Genomic DNA, 21249 nt, shown 5'->3' with positions numbered 1-21249 from the left:
CAGCAGGAACCTGCCTGGCTGCCAGCCCCAGCCTGATGGCTTCAGAGGCTACCCAGCTCGTGGACTGCTTTCATCTCTGCTGCAACACAGCCACCCCAGCAGGGCCCAGGATGCTGTGCCCCAGCCACGGCTGGCTGGCCCCACACTGCCTGCACAATGGCACTGCCTTGGCTGTCTGCTCCTGGGCTGCTTTGGGATGGGGAGCTCAGGGGGTGCCTGGTGTCCTTCTCCAGGCTGCTGTGTATCCCAGCTGGAGCCTGACCCATTCTGAGCCAACTGCACCCAAGGATGCTGTGCTGGCCCAGCCCCCTGTGCCCTGCTCCTGCACAGCTGGGCTGGGCCTGGGGTGCTGGTCAGGGTGGCTGCAGCAGTGTGGGCTGGGAAAGCTGCATGGCTGCTGTGGCTGCCAGGGCCAGGCCAGACACTGCCCGTGTCCTCCTAAGGGCACACAGCCCATGGGTGCCTGTGCCCCTGGAGCTGCCTTCAAGAGTAGCAGGGGGCTGAGCACTGCCTGCACCCTGCTCCCCACTGGGCCCTCAGCTCTTCTTGGGGTTGAGAGGGGCACCAGGGACCCTTCCCTTGTGCAAGCCTTGTTCCAGCCTGCCCCGTGGGATGGCTCAAGCCCAGCAGTACCACTCTCACCCTGTTGCCTTACAAGTTAAAAAGCCAGCCTGGCAAATCCTGAGCCCTTCTCCCATCCAGTGCCAGGCCCAAAGCAGGCTCCCACCCCTGCAGAGGCCTGGAAGAGCCTGGAGAGGGGAAGGAAATCATCTCTGCTCCTTGAGCTGTTGGGAACTGTATGGAGTGACCTTGGTCTGAGTTGCTGGGAATGGCTTTGCTGCAGGGGTGCTGGACACCCTCTGCCTGCAGCAGGACCAGGGGGGTCACACCAGAGGTGTCCACAGCAATACTGACTTAGCTGGGGGGTTTGAGCTGCCTCAGGGAGTGGGTGCTGGTCCTCCTGCCCCAGCAGGGTAGTTGTCTTGAGTCCAGGCTGTGAGCAAAGAGCAGGTGCAGCCCTTCCAGCCTGCAGCAGGGGCACCAGGGCTGTGCTGCTGCTGGCAAGCCCCTGCAGCAATGTTACCTGTCCATCACTGCGTGGCTGGCACAAGGGACACTTGGCACAGGCCACTGCTGCAATTTTTTGGTGCGTTTTTCACTTTTTTCCCTTTTCAGCACAGCTCTCAGAGAACCCATCTCAGCCTGGCACTGTGCAATTGTTTTTCCCTTGAGGATGGTCACAACCACCAATAAAAGCTGTTGGAGGAGCAGCGCTGGCACCAGTCCCCGAACACAGCTTCCAGCTCTGCAGGGGCAGCTCAGGGCTGGGGGAGCTCTAGCTGGGAGCATTCCCCAGCTGCAGCACTGCAGCCCCAAAAGGAGGGATGCAGAGCAGGGAAGTGGCTCTTGGAGACCACCCAGCCCAGCAGCTGGAGCTTCAACATCTGGGGTGCAGAGCTGTGCTGGTGGCAGGCACAGCAGGGCTCAGCCCAGCTTCACCAGCATTAGAACAACTGGAGAGGCAAACCCAAGCCCTCACACTGCTGCACCTGGGGGCTGGATAAGAGCTGCTGAGCTCTAGCACAGGCTGGGTTTAGCTGTTCTTAGGTGCACTCACAGAGCCTGCAAGACTCTGTCCTACCCCTGCAGAACTGCAGCACTGAAGAGACTGCACTGGTGCTGGGGAGCCAGCAGCACAGCTGCCTCTACGGAGCAGCCAGACCCACACCACAGAGGTGCAGCTGCTGCATGATGCACCAGGGAAGTGGCAGGAAACCTCCAGGGGACATTGGCATTGTAGCCCCCTGCTGTGGCACAGGATTTCCTGCCAGGGGCACAGAGCTTGCTCCCCACTTCCCTGCTTAGTGATGTTAGTGCTTGGGAGACCAGAAGCCAGGGAGAGTCTTGGAGAAGCCAAGGATGCTCCAGCCCCTGGACTGTCCTGGAGCCTGCAGCACTCAGCCTTGGCTGGGAAGAGCACTGCTGAGGCTGCCCCATCCTCCTCCCTGGGGGAAAGATTTGTGCAATGCTCTGCCTCTGTCCTGCCTGCACTGCCCTGCCCAGAGCAGGTAAGGAGTTTTTTGGGTGCTTCTGCAGTGCCCCAGCAGCTGCACGCTGAGCACTGTGCCTCCACTGTTGGCCTCAGTTCTGCACTCAGGAAAACAAACTGGCATTGCAGAGATGCCTTAGCAGAGTATTTATTCAATGCCATAGTGAAGAGCAAAACTCAGTACAAACATCAACCCTCAGTGCCTTGCTCACTGCTACCCCGAGCCAAGGGAGAAGAGATTTCACAATCTTAGGGAGGGGGGAGGAAGGCCAAGGCCATTCTGTATGACTGGACAGAGCTGGATGTGGATCCTGTGCACACACTTGAAGGTTCTCCTTGCTTCTGGAAGTCACTCTGATGACAAGAAACCTGAATACAGGGGTCTGGGGTAAAGCCCTGGGCACCTGTGGGGCACAGCAGGAGGAGGGTTCAAGCCACCTGCCAAGGGCCACAGGGGCTGCTAAAGCCTCAGTGCAGAGCCAGTGGCTGCTGCCCCAGGCCATGAATGACACAGGCAGCTGCCACCCCTGCTCCCAGGGGAGTCCTCAAACACTTCCCCCAGCCCCCACCTGGCTCCTTTCCAGACACAGCCCAGAGCTACGCTCCCAGGAAGGACTCCAGCAGCTCCTGGGGTCACTGCTGGCTGCAGCCATCCAGACCAAGCCAAGCTCAGGAGCTCAGTTTCAGACTTGCACATTGAGTACCAACTGCAAGGGGAAAGGCTCCGTCCAGGGCAGAGCAAAGGCCACCAAGGTCATCATCACTTCCAGTGAGCCAGCTCCACCCTCAGAGGGGCCCTGGGAAGGAATCCCCAGGTCGCCCAACCCACAGCAAGGCAGCCCAGGTGGAAGCTTGTTCAGCTGTCAGGGTAGGGACAGCACTCACGCAGGCACCTGTGGGTGAACTCCTGCAGCCATGCTGGGGCTGCCTGCACATAGCCATGGAGAATACACCAAGAGAACCTAAAGTGCTACAACTGGAGCAGCATGGGAGAGAAGTGACCTCAAGCCTCAGCAGCCATCCTCAGAGCTGCCCCTGGGGAGCAGCAGCAGATCCCCTACAATAAATAGGTGCCCAGGCCATAGCTTATTGAAGTGCTGCTCAACAGAGGGGGAGAAGGCAAAGCCAGCACCACCTCCCCACCAGCCCTCCCCACTCTCCCCTTTGGCCACTGGTGGCACCAACGCCCCACTGCTAACAGAGGGTATCAACAGGGCACTGGCTGTGTCCCTGAGGGCTATGTGAGAGGCCAGCCAGACCCCCCAGCCCTGCCCCAGTCCTGCCTCCCTGCCCTCCAGGGCTGTGACGCCTGGTGGGAGGAGGTGCCCAGCATCACCCAGCACCTGGAGAGTTGTCTGTGGAGGTTTGGGACAAAACAAACAGGAATAAAACCACCATTAAAAGAGTCCTGCAGCAAGGCAGCACAGCACTGCGGTGCCTGCCAGGGGCTCTGCAGCCAGCAGCTCACGGTGAGGGCAGCATGGCCCAGGCCTGTGCAGTCCTGACGCCAGGGACATGTCCCAGGCTGTTCTCAGGGACCAAAGCTCACCCAGAGAGCTGTGCCCAAGCAGCAGCATTGGTGAGAAGCTGTGGGGAGCCCAGCCTGCAGTGAGCAGCTCGGGCTGCTGCCAGGCCCCAGCTCAGTGCTGGGCTCTCCTGTCCTGTCTGAAGCAGAGGCTCCCAGTGGGAAGCGGCTCCATGCCCAGGGTCCCTCCTGGCCTGGCAGCTGGGGTCTGTGTGCCCAGAGCTTGTCTCTGTGGTGCAGGGCTCAAGGCTCTGCAAGCTCCAGAGGAGGTGGCTGCAGTGAGGAAGCTGCAGGAGCAGGTGTACTTGGGTTCAGCTTTTCTGGTTCATGAGCCAGGAGAAGAGCAGCTTCCTGGGCCGGGGCTTCCTGGCCTGCTGGCCACGCACGGAGCGTGGGGACCGCCACACCTTGATGGTGGAGTCGTCGCTGGCAGTCAGCAGCAGCTCCTGCTCCACTGGGCTGAAGGCCACCGAATTGACCACATTGTCGTGCTGCAGCTTGGCCAGGCAGATGTTGTAGTGCCGGTCCCAGATGTAGCCATGGCGATCCTCGGCCCCGCTGTGGTGGACCACACACCACTGAGGATCTCGCCACAGCAGCCCCCAGAACCTGCCACCCTCAACCCTCCTCCTCCTGCCCAGATGGAGGCAGAGGGTGCCCCCTTCTGCCCAGAGGCCCCAGCCTCCATCTGCAGCCTCATCACCCATGAGCTTCAACCTGAAGAAGCAGACTTGAGCATCTTAAAAGGCTGAGAGCCCTGGGGCTGATAGCCTGGAGAAGAGCAGCCCCAGAGGGGATCTGAGCAATGCTCAGCAAGAGATAAAGGCTGGGGGGCAAGAGGCTGCGGCCAAACTCTTCTCAGTGGTGCCCAGTGGCAGAACAAGGGGCACTGAGCACAAACTGGAACCCAGGAGATTCCATCTGAGCAGCAGGAGAAAATTCTTTGTGAGGGTGCTGGAGGCCTGGAGCAGGCTGCCCAGAGAGGTTGTGGAGTCTCCTTCTCTGGAGAGCTTCCAACCTCTCCTGGCCATTGTGCTCCTGGGCAAGCTGCTGTGGGTGCCCTCCTTTAGCAGGAGGTTGGATTAGATGTTTTCTGGAGGTCCCTTCTAACCCTCACCATGCAGAAATTCAGCTCCCTCTGGGATCCAGAGACTGTTTGCAGTGCCCCTTCAGCCTGCCCCAAAGCACCTGCTGCCTGCAGACCTCAAGGAGATCATTGCCTCCTGCTGCCAAACATGCCACAGCCTAACATTTCTCCTTTCCTCACTGATATCACAAAAGGACCAGAGCAGACAGCACCCCCTGGTTCAGTCCCTCTGCTCTTTACAGCCCTCCTGTTCCCTGCCCTGCTCCCGGCACAGGAGCTTGCAGCAGCACCAGCCCCAAGCCTCTGCCAGGCACAGCGCAGGATGCTGCCTGCACCACGGCCACTCACCTGGCCACAAAGTCCCTGCTGACGTCCAGGAAGATGAAGAAGCACTCCTCGTTGGGGGTGTATGCCCGGTGTGCCCGCAGGGCTCTCTTCACCTCCTTCATGGTCTTCAGGTCGAAGACATGGAGGTCGATCTCCTCGGCGATGGGCGGCGGCTGCATGGGGTCGGAGATGATGCAGTCGCGGGGCCAGGCGCGGCTGTTCACGTACAGGTACCTGGGCAGGCACAGCTCAGCTGCACCACGCTGAGCCAGCACAGCTGCTCCCCTGCTCCTTACCCAGCCTGCAGCTGGGCTCACTGGAATGCAGGCTGCACCGTGGGGACACCCTGCTGAAGCCTTCTTGCCACCTTCAGAAACCAGAGGGCCACCACAGTGGCAAAGATGGCCCCCAGAGGCCAGGGGAAGCCTCTTGAATCCCATTTAAGCCAAGTCTAAGGGTGGTGGTACATTGTGGCCAGCAGGTTGGAGGGGGTGGATTCTGCTCCTCTGCTTCACTATGCTGAGACCCACCCTGCCATGCTGAGGCCAGCTCTGGAGTCTCCAGCACAGCAGAGACCTGTTGCGAGCAGGGCCAGAGGAGGCCATAGCTATGCTGGAAGGGCTGCAAGCCCTCTGCTGTGAGGCCAGGCTGAGAGAGTTGGGGCTGTAGAGCCTGGAGAAGAGAAGGCTCCAGGGAGACCTGGTAGCCTTTCAGTGCCTAAAGGGGGCTACAGGACAGATGGGAAAGGACTTTTTACCATGGAGCATAGTGATAGGACAAGGGACAAAGATTTTCCAAGTGGAAGAAGGGAGATTTAGATTGAACATAAAGATGGAGTTGTTTACAGTGAGGCTGGTGAGACACTGGAACAAGCTACCCAGGGAGGCTGTAGATGCCACATCCCTGGAAGTGTTCAAGGCCAGGCTGGATGGGGCTCTGAACAACCTGGGCTAGTGGGAGGCATCCCTGCTCATGGCTAGGGGTTGGAACTGGATGACCTTTAAGCCTCATTCACTGCAAACCATTCTCTGACTGATCTGCCTCAAGAACAGGACTCGCTGCATGAGCAGCTCCTTTGCCCCTCTCCTGAGCTGGGCTCAGCAGCACAGCAAAGAGCTCAGCACCAGAACAGGACATGAAGGAGCAGAGCCCCATGCAGGCCCCCCAGCTCCATGCCCCAGCCAGTTCTGCTGCTCACCCCACAAAGCCCCAGGCAGCTGCCCCCAGCAGGCTGACCTGTGGTCAGGGGACAGCCCCATGCCGATGATGTGCCCATGGATGTCGATGACGTGATCCAGGGAGTCGAAGAACTCATCCGAGCGCCGCTCCTCCCCCAGCACCGGCCCTGCCGTCGTCATCTGGTGGGGCAGGATCCTTTTAATCCCTTGGGGACAGAAAGCACAATCAAGTGGCTCTGCAGGCTGCCAGTGGGGCTGGTGGCAGCCCCAGGCTCCAAGGGGCTTCCCTTAGTGCTGCTGAGGAAGCAGAACTGGCTCACCTACAGCCGAGCACTGGGGTTGGGCTGTTGTCCCTGCCAGGCTCCTTCAAGCTCTCAGGTGGTGCTTTTGGCCAGGACACTGCCCTTAAGTGACACACTGGCACAGCCAAGCCCAGCCAGGGAGATGCCCAGTGCCCAGCTGCCAGCCTGGCTTGCACAGCCCACCTCAGCCCACCCCACACTGCAGCACCAAGCAGCTGCACTCGCCCAGGGGACAGGCTGGCTGCAGGAAAGTTTATCTCCTTGGGCTGGGCCCACCTGCAGCAGTACCCAGCCTGGCAGAGGCACTGGCTGTGGCTGGGCCTTCCCCTGCCACGTGTAGCTGGGGGTCAGCCCCAGAGAGCTCCAAAAACAGGGAGTCAGTCCCAAACTGGGCTCAAGTGCTCTATATATCTTCTCAGTTTCCTAAGGGACACACAGGTCAAGCCCTGTCCCCTTCCAGCTCCAGACAGAGATCTCAGATACAAACCATCCACAACAGCTTCCTGGAGGGCTCCTGTGAGCCTCAGCAGCTCTCAGGCATGTATGAACTTAACCCTCAGCAGGTCCAAGAGCAGCTGGGAGATGGCACATCTCCTCAGCCCTCTGAGGGAACCACTGCTGGGTGCCTGATTTCAGCCCTCTCCCACAGCCAGGGCACCTCAACTCCAGGGCACCTCAACTTCACAGCACCTGAGCCTGGGCAGCCCAGGACCTTCGCTCCTCCATCCAACTGCTCAGCACTGTCTGCCTCATCCCTGCAGTGCTGGGCTCTTAGCTAGGTGTCCAGCACACACAAAGCTACCTCCGCCCATGACTCAAGCCTACCAAGGGTGAGCACACAGCCAGCAGCCCCCCGGGGACAGGCAGCAGAGGCCCAGGGGCAGTGTGACACAAAGCAGTGAGTAAACACAACCCTGTGCAGTGACTCAGGGCTGGGAGAGCTGAGCCAGGGCTGCTCCCTCCCAGCAGCCAGCCTGTGCCACTGGCCAGGGGCCAGGGAGTGCCTGCAGCTCAAAGGTACTGAAGCCCAGGGAAGCTGCCCCAGCCCTCACTGGAGTCCAGAGGCAGGAGCTGCCCCTGCCCTGTGCTCTGCCTTCACCTGCTGCCTGCCCCAGCCCAGATGGAGCTGCTGGCAGGGCTGAGCACAGGCCCTGCCACCCCCCACAAGCAGGCTAAGGCCCACCTCTGTCTGCAGACCCAGATGTGCATGGGCGCATGGCACAGAGCTGAAATCAGTCCAGGTCTCCTGGGTGACTACAGCTCTGGAAGATGCCTCTCCCCCCCTTTACTGGGCTGTACTGGTGGCTGTAATAGGAGGGTCAGAAGAACCTGCAGCAGGAGAACAAGGCTGCAGGTGTGCAAGCAGCAAAAGCAACTGACCCTGCCTGGCAGCAGCTCTTCTGCCCTCCCCACCGGCTACAGGACAGAGGGTGACTGCAGTGGGCACAGGGGCAGCAGGGTTTCATCTCCCAGAGCTGAAGGACGCTGTGCAAACAAGGTGCACATCAAGCCCAAGCTGCTCAAACTAGCCTTGCTCTCATGCCCTCTGCACCCCTACAGGAGAGGATGACCAAGGCCCTTCCACACACCTCTGTCAGGGCAATCCCCACCCTTCAAATCCACCCACTGGTGCCCAGCTCATGGCTGATGTCCTTAACTCAGAAGTTCCTTCTCGATCTTCTGCTCAACCCTTACCAGGGCTTTTGTCTGGCCACGTGTCAAGCCTGGTAGCAACAAAACAACTCTCAGACAAGTGCTTGTGGGGTGGAACCCCCTTCAGTGACTGGGGGCATCTCAACAGCCTCAGCAAAACTGCAACTGGCTCAGCACAAACAGGCACCAGACATAGCAGAGCTGTTCCAGACCCAACCCAGAGCTGGGCTGCAGCACACCCCTGGGAGCAGGAGAGCCCTGGGCTCAGCCCCCAGCTCACCTATCTGGTGTGGGGAGTAAGTGAGGCATCCTGTGGTGAAGATCAAGTACTTTGCCTTGCTGTTGCTGTCGGCGGGGAGCAGGTTGGGCTCAGGAGGTTTAGTTCTGCTGCGCACGAACAGCTCAGCCACCTTTGTCTCCAGCTCTGTCTCGGTCAGGGTTGGCCTCACGCCCTCCAGGATATCATCAAAGAGCTGCTGCAGCCCAGCCTCTGCCGCCACGTCCCTGGCACCCGGCACCTCCGGCACCGCTGGCTCCAGGGTCTGCTTGGCCTTGGCCTCCTCTTCCTCGCTGTCACTTCCAAGATCAAAGATGGGGCAGGGGCAGGCGGAGGAGGCTGCCAGCTGCTCCTCGTAGTCCAGCAGCAGGTCAGGGCAGTCGTAGCGGCTGCAGTCGGCCACCATGACGGTGCGGATGGTGCTGGCGTTCAGGTTCTGGATCTTGAAGAGCCTCTTCACCACGTTCACATTCTCAGACTCGATGCCCTGCAAGCAGAGGGACAGTGCAACCACTGCACTGGAGGGTCACTCCCAGAGCTCCAACCAAGGGCTGCCTGCCCTTGGACAGCAGCCACACCCTGAGCTCTCTTTGCACTGCTGTGGAGCAGTGACCATGAGAAGTGGCTCCAGAAGCTGGCCAGCAATCCCACTCCTCCCATCCTGGGACAAGGGGCTCCTGCTGGCCTGCAGGAGTGGGCAGACTCCAGCAGAGATGGGAGCACAGAGGCTGGGCAGCCTTGCTGCCACCACCTGCCCCAGAGCAGGAGCTTAGTGCTGCTCAGTGATTTACAGGAATTGCAGGGGCAGGCCTCTGCCACACACAGCTGCAGCAAGAGCCTTCTCCCAGCAGCAGAGGAAGGGGAAGACATTTTTACACTGAAGTGGTGAGACACTGGCCCTGGTTGCCCAGAGAAGTGGCAGAAGCTCCACCCCTTGTCAAGTTGGACAGGGCTTGTGAGCTACCTGCTCTAGCTGAAGATGTCCCGGCTCACTGCAGAGGGGTTGGACAAGATGAACTCCAAAGGTCCTTTCCAACCCAGAACACTCTATGACCTCCATGCTCCTGTGCCCCTCAGCAGGACCAGCCTGGTCACCTGCCCCCAGCCACAGGCAGCAGTCCTCTTCTCACCCAACTGCTCTGGCAGTCTGTGGATGCACTTCTACCCTTCCCATTAAAGCAGGCAAGATCCTCCCTCACCTCTGGGAGATGGAAGAGTTAACACTGCAGTGTCAGCATCACAGAACTGTGGCTATGGGAAGGGTCATGCAGGGACCAGCATCAGTTCACCAGGACATGACACTGAGACACAGAGCCAGCACCTGGCAGAGGAACACGGCTGAGCAGCACGAGCCCCAGGGAACCACCAAGCAGCAAGCAAGCAGAGTAGGACCAGCACACACTGACCTCCAGGCCTCACCACAGCATCAGAGACAGCCCCTGGCCCACAGGAATGGCAACAAGGAAAGGCTGAGCTCAACCTCTCAACTGTCTTCAGCTCCCAGAAGCAAGCAACTGAGCTGCCCAGTGGGAGAGAGCCACTGCTTGGACACAGGCCAGACCGCAGCTGTCCCAAGCCCAGCTTCACACTACCCAGGACCTCAGCAATCCTGCTGTGGTTCAACCACTCTCCTGTTGAGCAACCTGTGCTCCAGGGCACTGCACTTAACCCTCATCCCCATTAACAGGGCAGGAGTTAATGGGATGGGGCAAGAGTTAATGGAATAGGAGGGCAGGGTTGGAACATTGCAATGGGCACCACAACACCAAGCATAGAGAAACCTCACACAAGGGTTGCCTCCAGCTGAAGATCCTGAGAGTGAGTCAGAGGAGACGAACAAGAAGGACAGGTGGATTGTGCCACTCTTCCCCACAGCTCCTTCTCCCCCAGGAGGCAGCAGGAAGCTGCAGTGCCTGTGGAGCTGCAGCAGACTCCTCACCTGGAAAGCATTGTTGAGCCACAGCACAGAGCAGGAGGTGATGCGCCCGATCCGGTGCAGGTTGCCAGATATCAGGTTGGTCTCATTCAGCCAGCAGCCAAACACATCATAGGGCTTGTTCCTCACCCTGGACAGCAGTGTGAAGTTCTCTGGAAGGGAGGGGAAACATGAGCCTGAGCCTGGCAAGGGCCTGGAGAAACCATGGCAGAAGGCATGGCAGGAGGGGTTCAGGGCTCCACAGGACAGGCACTGATGCAGCACCTCCACTGCAGGCTGAGCAGGTGCTGCCTGGCCACTGTTCAGGCTCCAGTCACTGCTGTGAGGACTGTTTGTGTTCCTCAGATGTGTGGGGAGAGCATACGCAAGGGAAACCAAAACAAAAGGGCAGCCAGCCAAAGCCAGACCAGGGAGCAATCCAACCTGCAGCCCTTCTGAGCAGGCACCCCAAGGGCAAGTCCAACACATACAGAGCTCCCTGCTCCTGCTGGCTAGGCTCAGGGCCCTTCCCAGCTGGGCAAAGAGCAGCAGGCCCTGACTGCTGGCAGAGAGGCTGTGGCACAGAGGGGGCCGTGGCACAGAGACCCCAAGAGATGACAGTGGGCATCAGTGAGTCTCACAAAGCTGCAGAGGAGGAGGTGAAGTAGATCCAGATCAATGTGTCTCAAAAGGCCACAGGGGCCCTCAGGGTGGGATGAGCAGCACCTGGGTCAGAAATGGTGGTTTCAAGACAGCAGGCAACATGGACAGCTCCTGCCCTGCCCAGACTTAGAAAAGAAGCTAAGTGCCCATACAGGCCACACTGCCCTTAGGTGCTGGTGTGGTGACCTAAGCAGAGCTAAGGCTACCTGGAAGGTTCACCTGATGGAACTGCAGTTGGGATCCCCTTGCACAGATGGTAGAAGGCTGGACAGGCACAGGTCAAGGCATCACACAGCCAAAGAGGAAGAAGCCAGCACCCACCAGTCCACACCTCCCAGGAGGTGCCAGTGAGGGCAGCACTCACCCATGCTGATGACAGCAATCTCTCCTGAGGAGGAGTTGTGAGGGCCCACAAAGACACCCGACACCAGCAGCAGGGAGTCGTCGGAGTTGAACTGGGAGAACTGGGTGTAGCTCCAGTTGTAGGGCCTCATGTTGGAGCTGTGCTGCAGGGAGATGTCCAGCTCATTGCTCCAGATCTGCAGACAGATGGACAAAGCCAAAAGCTGCTGAGAAGCCTGGGAGTGGTTCACTTATCTCTCCTGCCAGCACTCATTAGGACAATAAAAAAGTCATGCCAGGGACCCTCCTCAAGTGCCTCATCCCAAATTCCCTCTGGGGAGTGGTTGAATGCAGGGCTGCTGCCACCAGCCATGAGGTGTTCAGGCAGTGAACTTGCCAGCAGGTCCAAAGAGATCTTTCCCAAGACAGCCACTCATGGAAGACACTTCTGCAGTGCATCTCCACCTCCACACCCTGTGTTAGAGCCAGGGCACCACAGGGGACTGATCTGCACCTAGAAAGCAGCCAGAGCCAGGCAGAAACCTTGGCCATCTGCACCCAGGCTGGAGCTGGGAACCACAGCCCTCAAGGCTACATCTGCAAAAGTCCTTAGTCCTGTGGCTTTGAGGACAGCTCAGCAGCATTCCATGATTCTAAGGGCAACAAAGCTGGTGATGGGTCTAGAGAACAAGGCCTGTGAGAAGCAGATGAGGGACCTGAGGCTTTTTCAGCCTGGAGAAAAGGGGACCAAGGAGAGAACTCATCACTCTCTACAACTACCTGAAAGAAGGTTGTAGTGAGGTGAGGGTCAGTCTGCTCCCCCAGGCAACAAGTGACAGGGGAAGGGGAAATAGCATCGGATTGCACCAGGAGAGGTTTAAGTTGAATATCAGGAAATAACAATTCTCTTCAGAGAAAGAGCTGTAAAGAACTGGAGCAGGCTGCCAGGTGAAGTGGTTGAGACATTTAGTTGTGACCTGTCTCTTCCAACCAAAAGGATTCTACGATTCTAAGATCTGCAGGAACAGGCCTAAGTGCAGCACACCTGGTCAAACCTCTCCTCTCCATGTTCCTCCTGAAGGATGCTCTCTTGGCATGAGAGCTCCATGAGCTCCAAGCCAGGAGGGCTGTGCCAGGTGGCTGTCACTTTACCTTGACAGTGCAGTCTTTGGAGCATGATGCAAACAAACAGCCAGAGTGGGAGAAGCTGAGGTGCAGAACTTGGTCATTGTGCTCCTTCAGGGCCTGCACTTCCACACAGGGGATGGTGTCGTAGAGCCTCTGGAACTCATCATACCAGGAGACAGCAGCTGCAGTGCAGGAGCAAGGACATAGGACAGGAGCATGAGTGGAAGGAAGCCACAGAGCTGAACATGGCAGCTGCAGAATCAGTCCAGAGCTGTCTTGCCTCCGGCCAGCAACACCGGGAGCTCCGCTGAGGACACCACACCTATGGCTTCCCCTCAGCTAGGAAGCCTTAATACTCTTCTCAGTGGCTTCCCCACTCACACACAAAACCACCTTTTCTTCCAGCCAACACACAGCTCCACACCACCTTCTAAACCAGCAGAGCCACAGCAAGAGAACCCCAGGGCACAGCTGTCAGCTTGCTGCCTTGCTGAGGACAAAGCAGCCTCAGGACTGCACCCAGCTCCAGCACAACACTAACACATCAGCCATGTGAGGAGAAGGACCTGCTCCACAGGGCTCCAGGCTCCACTCTGGATATCTTTATCTTGTCTAACACAGCACTAAGAAGGTTCCAGAAAGACACGAGACCAGGAAAAGCCATCTCCATGAGATAAGAGACCAGAGAAGAGGAGCTGGCTGCAGTGTGCCAGGACTGTGTAGGAGCCTGGAGCATGCTCTCAGAAGTCACAGCAAGGGCCAAGGAGGGTTCTTAACAAAGTGCCTGGTGAGGCAGCTGCAGACTTCGTGTAGCAGCAAATCCCAAGGCAGCAAAGAACATTAGGATGCATATGGATGAGGGCAAATTTCCCCAGTTACATTGAACAAGGGCTGCAGGGTTCCTTCAGAGTTCACTGCAGCCCAGCAGGCTCCTGCAGGCAGGGAGCAGCTTGCACCAGGACATTACAACCCCTCCTCACTACACTGGGTGCTGCATCCTCCTCTGAAGCTCTTGGTCCTGGCCCATCCAGCTGGGAAGCAGCCCGGACAGGTCCCAGCCGGACAGCAACACCAACATCGCTCTGCCAAGACCCACTGGATACCATCCTCCAAAGCTCAGAGCTGCCCAGGGCAGGCAGGCTGGCCAAGCACTTCCCCAGACTTCAGCCCTCTCCTGACCCTGCTGCCTCCTGGAGTGGTCTTACAGCTCCAGAAGCACCAGCTTAGGAGCATCAATTGCTCAGTCCCAGGTGGTGCTAAAGGACAGGGCTGGCAGCTTACTAACTGCAGGAGGCTGGAAGTGAAGGAGCTTGGCCAAAGAGCCTCAGATAAAGGTAATGTCCTCAACCCCACAGAGCTCCAGGGCTTAAGCAAATGAAGTCACACAGCCCAAGCTGTCCCATCCACATATCTCTCTTCCCAGAGCCCTCATGCACTGGGAGATCACTGCAGAGGCTCCAGCTGCTTGATCCTTGGGTGTTTCTTCCTGACCTTCTGTGGCAACAGCAACTCAAGATCAAGAAGCCAACTCCTTCCACCATGGCCACTGGTGAGAGCTCCACACACCCCCATCCTCCACAGAGCACAGAGCTCCTGGAGCTCTGTAGCGTGCTGGGAAGAGGCTTTTTGGTCTCCAAGAGAGACCTTCCTTAGCAAAGAGCTCCTGTCAGCAGCTCCGCAAGGCCTGTCTCAACCAGTGGGACACCACTGGATTACCCTTCCAGACCACAGCAAACTGCTCCCAACACTCAGCAGCAACCTGTGGCCATAGAACTGCTGCCCCTCAAGACTGTCAACAGCTTTGGCCAGGGAAGGCCCAGCCAGGCTCAGACAATACTGACTGTTCCTGGGACCTGCTGCAAGCCAAGGCTGAGATCAGGTCTGACCTGCCCTCACAAAGTGGGTCAGCATTTGCCCACTGTGCAATTAAAGGGCTGCACACCCCCCTCCTTCCCCAGAGCAGCTGCCTTCTGTCACAGCCAGGCTGCAGCTGCTGCTTCCTTCCTATGGAAATGGTCTGATTGCTAATATGCACTCGCAGCTCTTCCTAGTGCAGACGAGAAAGGGACAGCGCCTGAAGCAGGGGCTTGCTGTAAGGTCCTGATCAGGAAGAGCCAGCAGTGATTATCATGGAATCCAACCAGGCTCTGCTGTAGCAGCGTGCAGTGACTCACTGCGTCTCCTCAGGAGCTCCCTCGGCTGCACCCAGACAAGCTGTGCTGTAGCTACCAGAGAGCATCTGTCTCAAGAAGGCTCGAAAACCACCTCGCTGTGAAAGAGCGGGAACCATCTGACAGGTGTGGGCAGTTCCAGAGCCCTTCACAGGCACATCACCGCCTGAGCCTGTAGACTGCTAACTTGATACGGTTTAGAAACTCCATCACTCTCGACACCAGGGGACAGTGGGTTCAGCAGCAGAGGGGAAGACGATTTTCCCTTCTGGGCTCACGACAGGGAAGCTTCGAGTGTCGTCACCCAGGAACAGCCTCCCAGAGCCGCCGGAGGCTCCAGCGCTGAGCAGCCCCCAGCGCGACACGACTGCCCTGCCTGCTCGGCCGGTTCAGTAAGGCCGCCAGCCCCGCGGCAGCCGCGCCAGCCCCGTCCCCCCGCGCCAGCGCACCTGGGTGCCGGGGCACCTCTCGGGAGATGCGATAGTAGCGGTAGAAGAGCTCCTTCCAGAGGAACTCGTCGCGGGCAACGGCGTGCCACTGCTGACACACCAGGCCCACCGAGAGCACGTCTACGTGGTCCAGGTAGAGGAAGATTTCATAGAGGACGCTGTCGGGGAGGAGGGGACCGCCGCCCGCGTCCATCGTGTCATTCTGCCGCCGCGCCTGGAACCAGACATGGGGTCAGGCCCGGTCCGGGCGCCCAATCTCCGCGCCAAATAGCCCGCGCCCGTTCAGGGGCCGCCCTCACGGGCCTGTCCCGGGCCCCCGGCCCCGCGTCCCGCGCCCCCCGCCCCAGACACCCCCCAGGACCCCCGCCCCTCACAGCACCGCGGCGGCTCCGGCGGCTCCGCTGCTCCGCCTCCCTCAGGAGGCGCTTCCGGCCTCCCCGCCCCGCTCTTCCGCTCCGGCTCGGGCAGGCCGCTCTGGCCGCCGCTCTCTGTGGTTTCCTACCCCTTCCAATCACCGCGCTGCTCTCTATCGCAGGCCTGACATCTCGAGCCCAGAGCTCCCCGGGACGCGCTAGTCACCGCTAGCCGAACGTGACACGATCGCTCGCGCAGCGGCCCCAGCGGTAGCTCCGCCCCGCCTAGACACCGCCCCGCCCTACCCTGCTCGACCCTGCCCCCACGAACAGGCCCCGCCTCCGTATGCAGCCCCACCCCCCCGCCCAGGCCCAGGCCCAGGCCCAGGCCCAGGCCCCGCCGCGCGGTGGGCTGGGGTCTCCGCGGCTCCCGGGGGTGCACAGCTTGTGGCGGGCTTCGTCTCCGCCCTCCGGCATCGAGCTCCGGCACGGGCACCGCTGCGCCCCGGCGGCCCTGCCCGGTTCGGGTCGTGCTCGTCCCCACCCCCGGCCTGCTTCGGCCTTGACCCCGACTTGCAGCTGCCCGCGGTCCCGCCTGCCCGGCCTCCTGCCCGGCCGCGGTGACCGCCTGACCCCGCCACTTCCCGGCAGAGCGGCACCATGGCGGCCCTGGACTCCCTCCTGCTCTTCGGTCTGCTCCTCGCGGCCCCGACGGGGCTGGGGCAGGGGCCGCGGCGGCGGCGGCTGCCCACTCCCCAGAGCCCTCTGGAGAAGGTGGCGGCTGAGGCAGAGCTCAGCCTGGCCCAGGTGAGGGCCGTGGCCGCGGCGCAGCACCGCCTCCGCGCAACTGCCCTGCACCAGCCTGTCCCCATGCCATGCTCCTGTGTGTCCTGCTCTGTCCCTGAACAATGGCAATCATGCCCCGGGGGCACACCGATGGACCTGGCTGCGGGCAGAGGTGCTAAGGGAGTGCAGATGCCACGGAGGAAGCGTGTTCGGGCTGGTGGGAGCTCAGGGCAGCGGGGTGGTGGCACTCCGGGCTGCACCTCATAAGGCAGTTCCCGTGTGCCACGCAGCTCGCAGGGAGGTGGTTTTTGGTTGGAGTTGCCTCTCGCTGCAGCTACCTCGCGGAGCACAGCCACCGGCTGGAGGCTACGGCAGTGACGGTGACCGTTCCAGATGGGCAGATCCTGGCCGTCAGCACCTTCAGGAAGCTGTGAGTGATGCCACAGGCAGGGACAGGGGCATTGCGGGCAGGTCAGAACAGGGTCCACGCCTTGGGATGGGGACAGGAGACACTGGACGGGATGGAGATACAGCAAGCAGGCTGGAGCACGGCCAGTGTCCTGGGCTGAGGGACACTGGATAGGGCGGGGACATGGGCTAGGACAGGGGAGCTGCAGGCAGCTCAGAGCAGAACCAGTGCCATGGCTGGAGGCTGCCCCAGAGCAAACTGTAGGTGTGACCTCGGGGGTGTTTTGTGGTAGAAGACCTGGCCACGACAGGCTGACCCTGTGTCATCCACATGGCCGCCAGCCTCGGGTGGGCTTGGGCTGTCCTGGCATGGACTAGCTTGAGGCTAGCGCAGCAGCAGCACAGTTGAAGCGAGGGGTTTTTAGCACACCCATGGGCACTTTCCCCAGCCTGGGGGAGGGCGGGTGGTCTGAGAGGCGGAGTCAGGCTCAGAGCTGTGAGGAGGAGGCAGGGGCCCCTTGGGCTCCTCAGGTTTCGAGGCTCTGCCTCTGTCTTGCGTCTCCACAGGGCTCAGGGACAAAGAGCATTGCAGCATCCCCACTGCAGCATTTCCCTGGGGACAAAGTTCCAAAGGGAGCAGGTCCCATGGGAGCCCTAGCAAGCAGGGTGGGCAGGGTCCAAGGCTGGGTCCCAAGCTCCTTCTCTCCCGTGCAGGGCTGGCATGTGCTGGGAGATCCGGCAGCGGTACCTCCCTGCTGGGGCCCACGGACGTTTCCTCCTGAAGGGTGAGGGAGGCTGGGCTGGGCTGGGGGCTGCAGGGGCTGTGCAGCTGGAGATCCCCACTCCTGCTCTCGCCAAGATTTTGGTACCAGTGTTCGCTTTCCCAGTACCCTCCCAATACCCCACCTCTGGGGTCTCCAAGTGCCACAATGCCCAGATGCCATCACAGGCAGTGCTGTGGGCCAGTGCCTGCTGGTGGGGAACAGCAGCCTATGGGGCTGCACCTGCTGTGCCCGGAATTTCACCCCTTGTACATCCCACTCCTGGTGAAACAATGACCAGGGTCTAACTGGGCTTAACCAGAAATAACTGGGGCTGCCCTCTGCCACCACTGTCTTCCCCAGGCAGTGGTTATGGCAGCAAGGTGGACGTGGTGCTGGGCGAAACAGACCACAGCAGCTATGCCATCCTCTACTACCAGAAGGGTCACAGCATCTCCGTAAAGCTTTACGGTGGGTTAGCACCTGGGAACTTGTGGCAGACAGATGAAGGATGGCAGAGGGGTGGGAAACCTGTGATGTGTTTTGGAGACCCAAACACAGGGATGGGGTCAGGGGGCCCATGGGGCCCAGTCCCCAGAGAGTTTTGTCCCCAGATGCTGCAGGAGGGGAGCCAGCAGCTGGCTTCTCTGAGCTGAAAGCCCCCTGGGCCCTGAGCTTTGCTGTGGGGGGCACAGGGGGCTTTGGGGCAGGGACAGGCAGGGCTGACAGTACTTCCCTGCTGTGCTGCACAGGACGGAGCAGCCACGTCAGCGACGCCATCGTGGAGAAGTTTGAGCAGCACAGCAGGGCTGTGGGGCTGAGCAAGGACCTGACCTACTACTTCCCCACGTACGGTGGGTGGCACAGCCCCTGCAGCAGGGCACACCCACAGGGAGGGCTGCACACAGGAGCACTTCCCAGCACCAGGGGTTGGGGTTTGGCCCTCCAGCACGGGGAGGGGGAGGAACACCACATGGGGGGTTGTGGCTGGAAAGGACCAGGGGGTGTTGAAGGTGAGCCAGCAGTGCCCAGGTGGCAGGAAGTCCAACGGCATCCTGGCCTGGATCAGCAATGGTGTGGTCAGCAGGACTGGGGCAGTGATTGTGCTCCTGCACTGGGCACTGGTGAGGCTGCACCTTCGATCTTCAGGTCGGCTTTGGGCTCCTCGCTCCAAGAAGGACATTGAGGAGCTGGAGCAGGTCAAGAGAAGGGCAACAAAGCTGGGGAAGGGTCTGGAGAACAGGGCTGGGGAGAAGCAGCTGAGGTAGCTGGGAGTGTTCAGCCTGGAGAAGAGGAGGCTGAGGGAGACCTCATTGCTCTCTACAGCTTCCTGAAAGGAACCTGGGGCAAGGTGACAGAATGAGAGGAAATGACCTCAAGCTGCACTAGGACAGGTTTAGGTTGGACATAAGGAACAACTTCTCCAAAAAAGGTTGTCAAGGCCTGGCACAGGCTACCCAGGGCAGTGGTGGAGTCACCATTCCTGGAAGGGTTTAAAACACATAGACATGGTGCTGAGGGGTGTGGGTTAGCAGCAGACTTGGCAGTGTTGGGTTCATGGTTGGACTTAATGTTTTTAAAGGCCCTTTCCAGCCTAAAGGATTCTGTGGTTCCATATTAACACCTTGTGGCCCCATGTTACCCACAGCAGGGCCACACTGGGCTCTGTGACCACCCCATGGACAAAGATGCACAGCCTGGGCTGTGCCCTCCTGTGTCCCTGGGGTGCTGGGCTGGGGGCACTTGGGTGCCCAGGCAGAGTGACCACCTGGACTCTCTCTTACAGGGTTTTGTGACTCTGCAGATGAGTTCCACATCCTTGATGGTGAGTTGTGGTTCCCAGGTGATGCACCAGGTCCCACCTTGTGCCTCTGGGCTGAGCATGCCAGGCTTGACTCACTCTGTACCACAACCATGTTCTCCTGCCCCTGGAATGCAGGGGGCTGGTCTGGCACAGGGGGATCCATGCCAGACGATCCTTCAGGACAAGGTCTCTCCATGCCATTGAGATGCAGTGAGGAGGTGGTAGACTGCCACCCAGGACAGGCATCAGATACACCCTGGCAAAACAAAGCCCCATTCACCCCCACAGGAGTCAGGCTGGGCTTAGTGGGGTCTGTATTGATGTTTCCTGGGGTGAAAGCTGGTCTGAGATGAAGGGTCCCAGGAGAGGGATGCCCCAGGGTGAGTGCTGGGGTCCCTGGGAGCAGACTTCTTGCTGGTGCCTGGGGAGGCAGAGGTGGGTCTCCAGCTGTGCTGGACTCGGAGTCTCTCCAGCCCCTCAGCAGTTCTCCTTCCCTTCCAGAAATGAAGCTGTAGGTGCAGGCATCATCCAGCCACCTGTGGCCATGCAGGACTGAGACAGGCTTTGGCCAGGCCCTGTTGTTCCTCCTCAGCCCTGGAGCCAGCCCCAGGGCTCCCCAGCTCCCCCAGCAGTGCTGGCAGCCCTGCTTGTCCTTGTCCTGCTCCCCTGCAGCTTTGTGTCACCCTTCTGCACTGTGTCCCTGTGCCCAGCAGTGACACCCCAATAAACACCTTGAAAAAGGGGCTGTGTCCAGGCAAGTCCCCCCTCCATCTGCCCCAGCAAGGCCTTTACCCCTGCACCACCAGGGTCCTGGCACCATGTTCCCAGCCTAGGGGATGCCAGAGGGTGCTGGGGGGCCATGCAGCCCCCTCCACACAACTCTAGCATGCTTTCGCCTCACGCCCACCGTAGGACATGGAGGCAGGAGTCATGGCAGTTCTTGCTCTGCTCTCAGTTGCCACAGTACCCATGAGCCTGGCTGGTTGGTGAGCCAAGGGAATGCCCTGAATGCCCAGCATGATGCAGTGAAAAGCTTTGTGCCTGTGCTGTGGGGGGCACTAAGGACCAGCACAGGATTAGCTCTTCCTCTTGGGCAAGCCGGGAGATCCTTCAGGGCCACCTCTACCCTGCAGTGGTTCTGCTTCCCATCCCCAGGGCCTCTGGGCAGTGGAAGACTCCATTGCCCTGCCCCAGCTCTGTGGACCATGTTCCCACAGGGGCTATTGCCAGGGTCAGACCCCTGCCCAAAGGCTGCCAGCTGCCAGCACCTGGCTGCAGAGCCAGGCAGGGGATGTCCCTTGCATGCTCTGAGCATGGGCTGTGGGCACTGCAGGGGCTTGCATTGGGGCTGCAACCAGGGGTGAGAGGCTGCAGCCCGAGTTAACACTGCAGCCCCTTGCAGGACTCCTCCTCTCCCCTGCACATCCAGCCTGGCCGAGGCTGCCCTGCCACACGCTTGGGCCGGGACCCGGGATGCTTTGGGCAAGTGGTGCTATTAGGGTGGTGGGAGGGGACAGGGAGCAACCCCTGGCCGCGGGCTGGTGCAGTGCCCCCCGCGGGGAGCAGCGCTGTGCCCGCAGCAGCGTTGTGCAATGGCAGGAAGCTGCTCACACCACACGTTGTTTATCAGGGCTTTATGTAAGGGCCCCGTGACCCGCCCCCACCCAGTCCCCGCCCCGCTGCCCACGCGTGGGACAGCCGTGTCCGGCCGCGCCCGCAGACCCCCAGCGCGCCCGGTGGCAGGGTCGGGCGCCTGTGGATCCAGCTCCCTTCCTCCCCTGCGGCCACCCACACCCCAGAAATGGCTGCATCTTGGTGGAGCCTCGGCAGGGTGATGGGAGACGAAGGCAGAGTCCTACCTGCCCACCCTACACCAGCCCCCCTGCAGCCCTGCCCAGGTTTATCTGGCATGGACCCATTCCGGGGTGCAAACGTCTGGGCTGTGCCTCAGGGTCTGCTCAGGCACCGTTGGTGATTACAGCCTGGCTGCTTCTGTCCTGCTCGTGCTCCCCAGCCATGGCATCAGGCTCAGCCTGCCCCACACTGCTGCCAGTGCCCCCCTGTGCCCCA

General features: G+C 60.2%; 2 protein-coding genes across 2 annotated transcripts; one reads left to right on the top strand and one right to left on the bottom strand.

The window, feature by feature from the left end:
- Window positions 1-3852: 3852 nt before the first annotated feature.
- On the bottom strand, window positions 3853-15260 carry FBXW5 (F-box and WD repeat domain containing 5). Its single transcript, XM_054393473.1, has 8 exons — window positions 15068-15260; window positions 12472-12629; window positions 11342-11516; window positions 10339-10487; window positions 8403-8886; window positions 6226-6373; window positions 5011-5223; window positions 3853-4133 (listed from the first exon to the last, which is right to left on the bottom strand). The coding sequence occupies exons 1-8, from the start codon at window positions 15258-15260 to the stop codon at window positions 3887-3889; spliced, it is 1767 nt and encodes a 588-aa protein (XP_054249448.1). The 3' UTR covers window positions 3853-3886.
- An 820-nt stretch (window positions 15261-16080) lies between these two features.
- Window positions 16081-19898, top strand: C8G (complement C8 gamma chain). The gene is made up of 7 exons (XM_054393348.1): window positions 16081-16227; window positions 16497-16636; window positions 17329-17399; window positions 17739-17846; window positions 18128-18229; window positions 19162-19200; window positions 19681-19898. Exons 1-7 carry the CDS (start codon window positions 16081-16083, stop codon window positions 19692-19694), a joined length of 621 nt encoding a protein of 206 aa, XP_054249323.1. The 3' UTR covers window positions 19695-19898.
- Window positions 19899-21249: the final 1351 nt, after the last annotated feature.

This window comes from Indicator indicator, chromosome 28, assembly GCF_027791375.1.
Source record: "Indicator indicator isolate 239-I01 chromosome 28, UM_Iind_1.1, whole genome shotgun sequence".
Taxonomy (NCBI): Eukaryota; Metazoa; Chordata; class Aves; order Piciformes; family Indicatoridae; genus Indicator; species Indicator indicator.
The sequence above is the reverse complement of the archived record's forward strand: the minus strand, read 5'-3'. Positions and strand labels throughout refer to the sequence as shown.

Excerpts from the sequence above, each read along its gene's own strand:
- FBXW5 (XM_054393473.1), bottom strand. The coding sequence starts at position 15,260 with ATGGACGCGGGCGGCGGTCCCCTCCTCCCCGACAGCGTCCTCTATGAA. Across the intron at positions 11,517-12,471 it reads CCAAAGACTGCACTGTCAAG|ATCTGGAGCAATGAGCTGGA; the intron begins GTAAAGTGACAG and ends ATCTGTCTGCAG. Across the intron at positions 8,887-10,338 it reads GGCTCAACAATGCTTTCCAG|GGCATCGAGTCTGAGAATGT; the intron begins GTGAGGAGTCTG and ends CTCTGCTTGCAG.
- C8G (XM_054393348.1), top strand. The coding sequence starts at position 16,081 with ATGGCGGCCCTGGACTCCCTCCTGCTCTTCGGTCTGCTCCTCGCGGCC. Across the intron at positions 16,637-17,328 it reads GTCAGCACCTTCAGGAAGCT|GGCTGGCATGTGCTGGGAGA; the intron begins GTGAGTGATGCC and ends TCTCCCGTGCAG. Across the intron at positions 18,230-19,161 it reads CTACTACTTCCCCACGTACG|GGTTTTGTGACTCTGCAGAT; the intron begins GTGGGTGGCACA and ends TCTCTCTTACAG.